This window comes from Macrobrachium nipponense, chromosome 1 (genome assembly GCF_015104395.2).
Source record: "Macrobrachium nipponense isolate FS-2020 chromosome 1, ASM1510439v2, whole genome shotgun sequence".
Lineage (NCBI taxonomy): Eukaryota > Metazoa > Arthropoda > Malacostraca > Decapoda > Palaemonidae > Macrobrachium > Macrobrachium nipponense.
Genome location: NC_087200.1, coordinates 180818495 through 180831825, shown reverse-complemented (window position 1 = coordinate 180831825; position 13331 = coordinate 180818495). Strand labels below are relative to the sequence as shown.

The 13331-nt window shown below is 36.1% G+C and overlaps 1 protein-coding gene across 6 annotated transcripts in view; it reads right to left on the bottom strand.

Moving 5' to 3' along the window:
• The window catches only part of LOC135219884 (hillarin-like), a 172507-nt gene that overhangs the window by 8762 nt on the left and 150414 nt on the right, over positions 1 to 13331 (bottom strand). For all 6 annotated transcript variants that reach the window (XM_064257030.1, XM_064257028.1, XM_064257025.1 and 3 more), the window contains exons 6-9: positions 11012 to 11170; positions 9992 to 10199; positions 8462 to 8688; positions 7641 to 7859 (exon numbers count right to left, since the gene is read on the bottom strand). In XM_064257030.1, the coding sequence (XP_064113100.1) occupies positions 7641 to 7859; positions 8462 to 8688; positions 9992 to 10199; positions 11012 to 11170 (813 nt within the window). The remainder of the gene's footprint in view (positions 1 to 7640; positions 7860 to 8461; positions 8689 to 9991; positions 10200 to 11011; positions 11171 to 13331) is intronic.

Below are 13331 nucleotides of genomic sequence, written 5' to 3'. Positions count from 1 at the left end.
GGTTTGGTTTCTCAAATAAAAAGTTCACTACGACAAAGGAGCAATCAAGTCTCAGCTACGATGAAATAAAAGTGTTATTTCGTAAGAAACCGAGCGATCTCATGCAAAAGCACTAAGTTAATTATCCCTACCTTTCATATTGCAAGAGTTAGACAAGATAAAGGTTAAAAAGCACATTTTTACAGCTGACAAGAAAATACAAAATGAATCTATTTACAGAAATGTCTACACGAATTATTTAGAAGGGAAAAGTCAAAATATTTACAGTGTGGAATAGACTTCGATGGCCAAAGAGGCAGTGCATAATTGGCCTAAAATAAATCACTTTATGCTTACCCTATGTATACATAAATTACAGGTTGACATATCAGTCTATCAATCTATCTATCTATCATATATATAAAATAGATCTGTTACCAATTAACACGTAACTTTATGCTTACCTATGTATACATAAATTGCAGGCTGACATATCAGTCTATCTATCTATCAATCTATCTATCCATCATATATATAAAATAGATTTGTTACCAATTAACGTAACTTCATGCTTACCCTATGTATATATAAATTGCAGGCTGACATATCAGTCTATCTAACTATCAATCTATCTATCATATATATAAAATAGATGTTAGTAATTAACACATGACTATTCTTATACTGACATATGCTTTCACAAAACCCCATAAAAGCGAATTCACTTATCCTTGCGAATGAATAACTTTCACGAATCGAACCTGTCTCTCTCTTGGGTTTAGGTCCATAAAACAGTTTCGAATTAAAGATTCAGTTTCTTGAGCAGTTTCAGGTGATGCGTTGCTATACAAAATTCACAGCCAAGTGCAGGCAGTGTTAGATGATAAAAGCAAGATAAAGTAACACTATAAAAGCAATGGTAGAATTTCAGAGAGAGAGAGAGAGAGGTTTGGAAAATTGCTTAGAACTACAAATATAAGTATACAGTTTTCCATATACATAATGAAATAAGAACAGAGTCGTAAAAGAAAAACAATATAGAGAAAATCAGCTGATTTGTCCTCTGCCAAGAGAGAAATCGAACTTGATGACCATAGACACACAGCCACAGTTATCACTGATCTTAAAAACATTTTCCTTGACTGCTGAGTCTAATTTGTGCGTGTAGGAAAGGTGTGCGTGTAAATTGGCAATATTTAGGAAATAATGTATTTAGTGTTAATTGAGGCTGACTGTGGCATATATGAATACTTTCCTTGACAATATTTTCATGGATTCTTAAATCCTCGCTCTCATGTTTTTACAGGTTGGCAATATTTAAGGAATATCACATTTAATGTTACAGACTATTTACATCTTTTACTAGTTGTGGAAGTTTGTGGGAAAAATCCCGATTGCCAAAATATTATGAATTACTCTTTTTCTGAAGATCTACTCTTTCTAATTTACAGTTAGTGAGAAATTTACGACTTTGCCCTAAAAATATGCATATAGGTGCTCGATTTATGTACATGCACTTACAGTACACGAAACTGTATCGATCTACTATTTCATTCTGATTTACCGTTTCAATGGCAACTTAGTCTGCACTGAGGAAAACCATCTCTTGTCCATGGTTTACTACTCTGATGATATCTATGAAAATTGAAAATTCTCTTCATAACTTGTTTTTAATGACCTTTTCGTAAATTATAAAGAAACCTTCAAGAGTAAAAAAAATTATATTACTTAATAATTAAAATATTAAAGCAAAGTGAATCAGTTCAATTTTGTTTTCATAGTTATATCAACTATTACTATATATATATTCGTTTTAACAAATTTATATATTTTAATGTTTTGCATAATGTGAAACAATTTTTTTTTTATTTTGACTTTGAATGAGCTGAACATGATCTAGTAAATCTATTTAATTCTATTAATCTTCACTTTTCTTCAGATTTCCTAGAAATACTGAAAATATTGTGCAATACGTAATACGTACATATCTTAACATATATTGTGAGGTTAAATAATAAAAGATTTTGTCTCGATGAGATGCATTTCAAGAGAAAAAATGTGGGACTTCATCAACTGTACTGACCTCACATTCTTCTTAAGACTTTTAATCCTTCGGCTCTACGCATGACATAAATTTTAATTAACAAAAACTAATATTTATATCATTATTTAAGTATTGTGGGTAAACTAAACATGCTTTTACTCCAGTTATTTACAAACCAAATTAAATAAATTACAGGTTATCCCAGCTAAGGCTATAATACAATTCAAAACTACATGCTCTAATGTTTATGCTATAAAATATGATAACCTATATTATTATTATTATTATTATTATTATTATTATTATTATTTTATTTTTATTTTTTTTGCTCTATCACAGTCCTCCAATTCGACTGGGTGGTATTTATAGTGTGGGGTTCCGGGTTGCATCCTGCCTCCTTAGGAGTCCATCACTTTTCTTACTATGTGCGTCGTTTCTAGGATCACACTCTTCTGCATCAGTCCTGGAGCTACTTTAGCCTCTAGTTTTTCTAGATTCCTTTTCAGGGATCTTGGGATCGTGCCTAGTGCTCCTATGATTATGGGTACGATTTCCACTGGCATATCCCATATCCTTCTTATTTCTATTTTCAGATCTTGATACTTATCCATTTTTTCCCTCTCTTTCTCTTCAACTCTGGTGTCCCATGGTATTGCGACATCAATGAGTGATACTTTCTTCTTGACTTTGTCAATCAACGTCACGTCTGGTCTATTTGCACGTATCACCCTATCCGTTCTGATACCATAGTCCCAGAGGATCTTTGCCTGATTGTTTTCTATCACTCCCTCAGGTTGGTGCTCGTACCACTTATTACTGCAAGGTAGCTGATGTTTCTTGCACAGGCTCCAGTGGAGGGCTTTTGCCACTGAATCATGTCTCTGTTTGTACTGGTTCTGTGCAAGTGCCGGGCATTCGCTTGCTATGTGGTTTATGGTTTCATTTTTCGTATTGCACTTCCTACATATGGGAGAGATGTTATTTCCGTCTATCGTTCTTTGAACATATCTGGTTCTTAGGGCCTGATCTTGTGCCGCTGTAATCATTCCTTCAGTTTCCTTCTTTAGCTCTCCCCTCTGTAGCCATTGCCATGTGTCATCGCTGGCTAGTTCTTTAGTCTGTCTCATGTATTGTCCGTGCATTGGCTTGTTGTGCCAGTCCTCTGTTCTGTCTGTCATTCTCCTGTCTCTGTATATTTCTGGGTCTTCATCTACTTTTATTAGTCCTTCTTCCCATGCACTCTTTAGCCACTCGTCTTCACTGGTTTTCAGATATTGCCCCAGTGCTCTGTTCTCGATGTTGACGCAGTCCTCTATACTTAGTAGTCCTCTCCCTCCTTCCTTTCGTGTTATGTATAGTCTGTCCGTATTTGCTCTTGGGGGTAGTGCTTTGTGTATTGTCATATGTTTCCTGGTTTTCTGATCTATGCTGCGGAGTTCTGCCTTCATCCATTCCACTATTCCTGCACTGTATCTGATTACCGGCACTGCCCATGTGTTTATGGCTTTTATCATATTTCCGGCGTTGAGTTTTGACTTGAGTATCGCCTTGAGTCTCTGCATATATTCTTTCCTGATCGTGTCCTTCATCTCTTGGTGTTTTATATCCCCTCCTTCCATTATTCCCAGGTATTTGTATCCCGTCTCATCTATGTGTTTGATGTTGCTCCCATCTGGTAGCTTTATCCCTTCAGTTCTCGTTACTTTGCCTTTTTGTATGTTGACTAAGGCGCATTGTTCTATTCCAAACATCCTGATGTCCCCAGATACAGTCTGGATTAGGGTATCTATTTCCTTGATGCTCTTACCACACAGCTTGATGTCGTCCATGAACATCAGATGGTTGATTCTGTTGCCTCTTTTCTTGAGTTGGTACCCGGCATCCATCTTCTGTAGTACTTTTGTCATGGGAATCATGGCTACTACGAAGAGTAGTGGGGACAGTGAGGTTGCCCTGGAAGATCCCTCTTCTGATATTAACCTCTGCTAGTCTTATTCCAGAGCTTGTAAGTATTGTATTCCAGTTACGCATTGTATTTTTGAGGAAGCTGATGGTGTTTTCCTCTGCCCCATATATTTTCAGGGATTCTATTAGCCATTTGTGTGATATCATGTCGAAGGCTTTCTTATAGTCTATCCATGCCATGCTTAGGTTGGTTTTCCTTCTCCTACTGTTCTTCATTACCATTTTGTCTATCAGGGGCTGGTCTTTTGTGCCCCTACACTTCCTTCTGCAGCCTTTCTGTTGGTGGGGGATGGTGTTTGTCTCCTCTAGGTAATTGTAAAGCCTTTCACTGATGATACCTGTTAGTAACTTCCACATTATTGGTAGGCAGGTGATAGGCCTGTAGTTACTGGCTATTTCCCTTACTCTTGTCTTTTTGTGCTAAGGATGTTCTTCCTGTGGTCATCCATTTGGGTGCATGGTGATTTGAGATACAATGCTGGAGTTGTTCTGCTATTTGTGGGTGTAGGGCCTTGAAGTTTTTGAGCCAGTATCCATGGACTTCATCGGGACCTGGGGCTTTCCAGTTGGGCATTTTCTTATTTTCTTTAGTTGGTGTCTGACTGTGTCTGTCGTGATCTCTGTGAATCTTTGTTTTATTCTCCCTGTTTCTTCTTCCTTGACTTCCTGGAGCCATGTTGCATGTTTGTTGTGTGATACCGGATTGCTCCATATGTTTTCCCAGAGTCTCTTACTTGCTTCGGCTTCAGGAATTTCTGGGTGGTTGTCTTCCCCTCTTAGTTGGCTGTATAGTCTTTTCTGGTTGGTTCCGAATAGTTTGTTCTGTTGGTATCCCTTATTCCTGTTCGTGTACCATTGGATCTTATGTGCTTTGGCCTTAAGCCTCTGTTTTACATCTTCTATTGTGTTGTTTAGTCCCCTCTCTTGTACTTTGTATTTCTCGTTGAGTTCCTCCCTTGTTTTCTTGCTTCTTAGCCTTTTTTCTGCCATCTCTTTCAGTTACTTAAGTCAGATCTCATCACCAGGCGGTTGCTGTTTTGGTTTCTGTTGGGTTGGTTGTGCTGGTGGTGTTGGTGTTCGAATCCCCATCAGTTCTGCTACTAATCTTGCTCCTGCATATGCCAAGTTATTTGTTTCTGTGAGACTGGTGGTGTGTATTATGCCCATTATTGCATTGACCTCACTTGTTTTCTCCCTTAATTTCTTGGTGTTGTAGGCTTTCATGGAGGGGATCTTTGTTCTCTCTGTATCTGGCTCCATCCATTGTCTAATCTTTTCTATCCATCCCGTCCTCTCTGTTACTTCGTCGGTGTTTCTTCGTGTGTCGTTGTTTGATACCTCATCATCCCTGTCGTCTTCTGTGGCATCGTCTCTCAGTTCGTCTTCGTGTAATTCATTGTCGTGTGACATATCCCTTTCCAGTTCTTCTCTTTCTGTTGGGGAGAGCCAGTTCTTTTTCTTTATGTTCCTTACTTGGTCTGCCAGCCTCTGCTCTGTTTGGGGGGTGTTATTCCTCTCATTCCAGATGATGACCAACCTTCTTCTATCTCCTCTCTCCGTCGGGTTGCTTCTGATGTGGCATCTTCATATTTCCTTATTTTCTTCTCTTTTCCATTTCTTCCTTTGGTTTGTTTCTGTAGCTCCAATCTCAGGCTGTTGGTTACTGTCGTTGTGGTGGTCAGTTGTTGGATGACGACCTCCAAGTACCTGACCGTCTTCCCCTTCAATTGGGTTGAATACCTGGCTGCCGGACGAAGCTCCTCTGTTGCCAGAGGTTCCATTTACGTCGTTGTCGTTTATTCCTTCATTTCTTAACATCATTGCTGAGTTTTGCTATTTAACCCATAGCTGGACCCTACCCCATCAGGAGTAGGTACTCTTTTACTGCCGAGTAGACTGAGGAAATTATGGTAAAGATCCTTTCCCAAGGAATCAACGCTGAGGAGAGCGGTCACCCATCCAACGACTGACCAGCCCCAATGTTGCTTAATCAGTCCATTGACGACCTATCCCACTCTGCCACGGCGCCACATTTGTCATTATTATTATTATTATTATTATTTTATTATTATTATTATTATTATTATTATTATTATTATTATTATTATTATTATTATTATTATTATTCTTTAAATGTCAGGCCAGATGATATGGGATACGGTTAATGAGGCAACTGATGATACTGATAATGATTATTATTAATTACTTTTATCATTATTATTATTATTATTATTATTATTATTATTATTATTATTATTATTATTATTATTATTATTATCATTATTATTATTATATTACTCAACATCAGTAATCATAAATCTAGAACAATCCTAGGAAGAAAATGAATTCCAAATAAAGATTCTGTTTTAAAAACAGAAAAAAATATCAAATAAACATTAATCAGCATATAAATATATACAAAGTTTGCTTGTCACATGAAGTTACCTGTTCGATCAGTTCAGTATCTACTGTGAGTTACAAAGTTTGATAAATGTAGTTTCACTTTGAGCTGATTAGTGTATTGCATGCCAGTAAGGGACCTTATCTTGGTTAGGTGTGGTAAGTTGTGTAAGAGAGTAAAAAAAAAAAAACTTGCTGTGGACCTAAGGCCTCTGACCAACCAATAAAGAAGACTCTGGGTTGCAGATTATGTCAAGCAATCTCATCCATTGATTATTAGATTCTTAGCACTACCTTATCTTTTATTTCAATGTCAGAGTATAGAAATAACAGAAAAAATGAAAGAGACAGGAGATATTATTGTGAAATTAAGGTAAAATATAATTTTTTTATAATACTGTACTGAGAATGCTGTGTAACAATTCCAAAGGGAACTTTTTGAGACAAATGATTCTGTCATATATCAATGCACATTCTATCAATAATAATAATAATAATAATAATAATAATAATAATAATAATAATAATAATAATAATAATAATAATAATAATAATAATAATAATAACATTTATAGTAACCAATACCAAATTTACGTGCATTTTGTCATGATTTCCATTTACAATAAATCGAAGTAAACAGATCAGTAAAGTGAAATATTTTATGGAAAACTAAATGTCATAAAAAGGCGTCATTTCCTTCTGTATTCTAGTTCACGAAACAAAAATTCAAGCTCGAGACTTGTATTTTCTATTAGAAAATTAATGTTTGTTATGATGTTATATTTCAACACGACCTAAAACAGATATTATATAGAGCAATGTAAACAAAACTGAATATTGACAGCTTGAGGAAAATGTCACCAAGATTGATATACCTTTATATATATATATATATATATATATATATATATATATATATATTATATATATATATATATATATATATAAAGACACGTACACTTGTTTCCTAAAATATGTGTTATTTGCCATCGTATTTGAGAGCCGCACATCACAATGAATGAAGGAAATATAATTTACAAATACGGAAGAAAGAAAACGTAAGGAAATAATAATGTAAATAACGAACGAAACAAGGCGTAGAAACACACGGGAAACAAGAAACAGAAAGATGTAAGTTGCAACGTATACTTGTTAAAATGTGCACGAATCAACTACTACTTAATATACGTGATATAAGAAAAAGTAAACTACATAATTTGAAAGGCAAAATTCACGCATTTTAAGGCCTTACCTGAGACTATCACTCTTATTCTTGCCCCCTGGCTTGGGCACTTCCTTGGCATTGACCAGGTGCCTGGCGCCCCAGTTACACTGGACGAACCGCCACGCCCCTGCGACGTACACGGCGTTCCAGGAGTTGCGGAATCTGTTGTCCTCGAACCTGACGCCTGGCTGGTATCCTGCGGATTTGCTGTATCCTTTGATGACGACGCAGTGCAGACCGGCGTAACTGGAAGGGAGTGGCGTTTGTTATCACTTCTAGGACATAACTCGTGTCATTTTTTTAATAACTAAATAAATAGTTTCCTTAACTTCAAAGTCCTTTTGTGAATTCGACACGAAGTTTAATTTAGCGTTGTACAAGTTCAATACAGAAATATTAACTTTATACTTATTCAGCGACACCATAACAAAGCTCTTTTTTTCATGGCTTTTAAGACAAAAAAAAATTTACTGCAGATTTTCAAAATAACAAGAAAACCTTCTTAAACCAAAGCATTGCCCATAAAGATCTAAACATATTACCAAATCCAAAAATAATGAAGTTTGATCATTACCATTGCTTGGAGATAATTGCGTACACTTGGCTAACTCAAATTAAGTTTTTTCTTATACTGTCTGCCACTGTACGAGACATAAAAACTACAATTTCAGAATCATACCAAATCTTTAACTAAAGATACTTTCTACAGGAAAATATAAACACTGTCTGTCGCAGCTACTGGCATAAGCAGGTACTGTTAAAACAACTGTAAACTTGATCACACGATTGCCTTGTATCTTGCATATAATAAAAAAATAGAATCCCTGTCTACCTGTTGTTCCTAGTACCTGCAAAGACGTTTGAAAAGGACGTGGTAGGACTCAGTCCCGTATTTGATGCCCCTCAGCAACCCCATGGGGGTGTCCCCGTGCGCCGAGTCGTCGAAGGTGATGGAATTCAAGTTCTTGACAGTGATCCAGCGGAAGATCGTCCTGGCCTTTTCCACGTCCGAAATGCACTGGCCGACTAGCATTCTCACCAGGTCCGTGAAGGTCTTCTGGTCTTCTTGTGCCACCTGTTGGTATTGATATAAATTTTAACGTTTGCTGAGGAGAGATGAGGACCACGCTGGGAGACATACTATGGGGATGGAGGCTCGAGGAAGAAGTGGGAGACCAAGAAAGAGATGGTAGGACTGTGTGAGAGGAGACTTACATGAGAAGGTATTGGTATAAATTTTAACGTTTGTTGAGGAGAGATGAGGATCATGCTGGGAGACATACTATGGGGATGGAGGTTCAAGGAAGAAGAAGAAGAGGGAGACCAAGAAAGAGATGGAAGGACTGTGTGAGAGGAAACTTACATGAGAAGGTATTGGTATAAATTTTAACACTTGTTGGGGAGAGATGAGGACCACGCTGGGAGACATACTATGGGGATGGAGGTTCGAGGAAGAAGAAGAAGTGGGAGACCAAGAGAGAGATGGTGGGACTGTGTGAGAGGAGACTTACATGAGAAGGGAATTGATAGGCAGGAGCGCAGGAAAGAAATAGATGGAAACGGCTCATCTGGGAAGAAGTTTTAACAGAAAGTTCTGCTTAACACGGGTCCTGAACTCAGCTGCCTAGAATTCTGTTTGACCCTCAGATTCCACGAGTCTGATGGCCAAAGGTTCCCGTCCTTTTCTTTAGAATGTTGTTAAATCATATGTTTCTTTTTAGTAATTATGTTTTATTTTCGTTATTTTACATTACGCTGACCTTATGCCAGCACGGGCTCTTTCTCATAGAGCGGCCCGTAACAAATTTTTTCGTCTTAATGACGGATCTAATCATATAAAATGACAGATTTAATAATTTCAGGGGCTCCACCTACATCTTTTGAAATACCGTTTATTTATCGTACGTTAGATGTATCTTTATTTCATGCCTGCATATATTACCTAAGTGATCTGGAGATGTTAAATGAACGTTTCATCAGCCTTTGCTTCAAATGAGGTATTTTGTGACTGGATTCAATGGCTCAAAAATACTTCACGATTTCTTAGAATAATTCAATGAAAAATCGTCAGTTAATTCAACTTTCATTTGTATGAATGCTTCAAGTAAAACTCATTTTAAGTTAAACTTTAAATGAATGTTATCTTATCATATTAACATGCATCTTGTGCGCATTTTTACTATAATCTGATATACAACATACGCCTTAGTATTCGGGTTATTAAGTTCATACACGCCATCGAGGCAGGGATGTATGAATTCACACCCAAAATGATGACACATCAATTCATACACAACAAGTGTGAATGGATTCTTGCAAGTATAGTGTTCAGTAAATCACGCCAACTGAGCTTATAACCAATGGCCCAATTCTCTCACCTGAATAGCCAGCTGATCGACTTCAGCAAATTCGTCGGGATCCGTATAGATGTCGGTCTTGGTCTGCGGGGGAGGCAAGGGCGGAGGGGGTTGGGCAGGGTAGTGTTCTAGGACCTCCTCCTCGTCGTCCAGGAACTCGGATCTCTTCTCCTGAATGAGGCGCATCATCTCCTTGCTGTGTTTCTCTACCAGAGCTGCTGTGGCCGCCCTGTGGGAGAAAGAAAAAAAAATTGCCATAGGATTTGAGGAGTCTTTGTATAAGGAGTTTGTTGTTTCGATAGGATATTGCCAGCTTGGATTCAGCTTCTATAATTCGACTTTTCTCCACTTGCACGTACTCATATACATCTCTCTCCGACACCCCCTCAGTCTCTGTTCTAACTGCACCACTCTCTCTCTCTCTCTCTCTCTCTCTCTCTCTCTCTCTCTCTCTCTCTCTTGTTTTGTGGACTTATTTTTCCCTAGAATGAATAATGAAATGTATGTAATAGCCATTTTAATGGAATGAAGAATTTTTGCTTTGACTTTGACTCTCTCTCTCTCTCTCTCTCTCTCTCTCTCTTTTTCCATAACTATCTCTCCCTCTATGTATTCATCTATCTATTTATCCATATTCTGCTCATACACACACACACACACACACACACACACACACTCTCTCTCTCTCTCTCTCTCTCTCTCTCTCTCTCTCTCTATATATATATATATATATATATATATATATATATATATACATTATATAATAACTGCTCATACACACTCTCTATTTATTCATCTATCAATCTATCTACCTATATTCTACTCATACACTCTCTCTCTCTATTTATTCATCTATCAATCTATCTATCTATATTCTGCCCATACTCTCTCTCTCTCTCTCTCTCTCTCTCTCTCTCTCTCTCTCTCTCTATTTATTAATCTATCTATCTATCTATATTCTGCTCATACTCTCTCTCTCTCTCTCTCTCTTCCTGACTAAAAGAAAAGAGGAAATGAATGATTTCTCTCTCTTGCCGTTACCTCTCGTGTTCCAGCATCTTGCGAGAGAGGTTCTCCTTCTTCATGTCCCTCTTGATCGTCATGTTCTTCTCAAGTTCCTCTCGCTCCTTCTGGTGCTTCACCGTCAGGACCTTGGACTCCTCCCGGGAGCGCTTCTTCATCGCCAGGTCGCGCTCGAATCTGTGGACATTTCGGAATTTGAGAGTTTTTCCAGATTTTTTTTTCTTTCGTTTTATTTCAGGATACTGAAAATGTGGAATCTTAAGGGATATCATACATACATATTTATATAGGTATGTAAACAGGTATACTATATATATATATATATATATATATATATATATATATATAAAATTATTTATATGTGTGTATATGTATGTATGTATGTATGTATACATATATAAGCACATGTATACATGTACTCATATATGTGTATATATATTTATTATTTTTTAGTACGTTCACTGAAAATTTATAACTTTGATGACACATGTAATATTTTAAGTTTCACTCAAGCTACTCTGCCTGTAGAAGTTTAGATTTATATATATATATATATATATATTATATATATATATATATATATATATATATATATATAATACTATATTATATATATATATATATATTTTATATATATATATATAATATATATATATATATGTGTGTGTGTGTGTGTATGTATATATATTCGTTATTTTTCTTATTACGTTATTGAAAATATAGAAATTTAAGGATATGTGATATCTTAAGTTATATCCAAGTTACTGAGACTGTGGAATTTTAAGGAGTTATATTTCATAATTTTTCAATGTTACTGAAAATATAGAATTTTCATGACCTGTCATATTTTTTAGTGACTGGACAGTCAGGTCAACTGGTGTCAATCCTACCAAGGTCAATAGCACATGAAGTCTACAATCAATTACTGAAATATTAAACGACAAATTTTCTTATAATTTTTTTTTCTATTTAAAGAAAGACGCAGTTTCTTGGACCTATATCTTCCTAAGCTAATTGAATGAAGTATTTCATTCATCTCCATGAAAGTAAGTCGTGAGGGATTTTAAAAATCACAACATTATGAATATTACACGCAGAAGAATAATTAATTACAAATCCACAATTACTGTCAATAGTATACAGATTCGGCATTCGTTTAAACCATATTTGCATGTTGCAATCTTCAAACTGCAGGATATTATATCAAGATAAAAAATATGTTGATAATTTGCTATATATAAAGACGAGTTTTTATCAGGTAAGTGCAAAGAAAGGGTCCAGTTCTTCAAAAAAATATTAAAGAGTACAATAGTCTATATCTCAAGAGGTCAATGATTCGTTGCTACATTGATGCAGCACAGCCAGAAACTACAATTATCTACTTGTCTGGATAAGTCGAATAAGAAAGCTTTATATAATAATAATAAAAAAAACTTGCAAATAAATAGTGAATTGAAGGGTAACAATACCAATGAAGACTGACTCGTCACAACGATAATTCTGATGCAGCCAATTCGTGAATTTCATAATTGATTTTTAATAGGATCTAAATCAGATTTTTCAGAGATTATTTTTTATTTATTTTTTATTTTTATTTATTTATTTATTTATTATTTATTTTTTGGGGGGGGGGTGGGTTCGATCGGGGCGGTAGTGCAGAATCTGATTCTTGTATGGCATAAGGCTCTATTCAGTAACGTTCAGTTATAGCATTTTCTATAATTTTTTTTCTTCTGATTGTATCCAACGCAAGCCTTATTTTTTCAACTTTACTTAATTGCTGCCTGCAATATATTGTCTGTTGATATTTGTATTTTCTGAATAGGATTGTATTCCTGATTTTCGTCATTTCTTTTATTAAGGAAAAAACTCCTGTCTTTAATTGGTAAACCAAAATCTTGCTTCTCATATTATAGTATTTTTCCAGTAGGCTCAATCCAACCCTTCATAAAGTCTTGTCCTATAAGATTCAACTCCCTTTAGGAAGTGTACCGTCAGTGCACCTCTTTGCACAGGCCCTTTTACTCCTTTTATTGTACCTCCATTCATATTCCTACTTCCCTCTTACTTTCCACCCTCTTCTAACAATGTTTAATATTGTAACTGTGACGTTTCCCTCCTGTTACATACACCTTTTAAACCTTTTATACTTTCAATTTTCCTTTCAGCGCTGAATGACCTAATATGTCCCAGTGCTTGGCCTATGACTTGAACTTTTCATTTCATCTAGTTAATAAGATTCAACTAATCCCTGTAACAAACGAACGTCCTATCATCAAAATCCGGTCCAACCATTTTTATAGATTCACGTCCACGGACTGGATCCGAAATCCCTTCT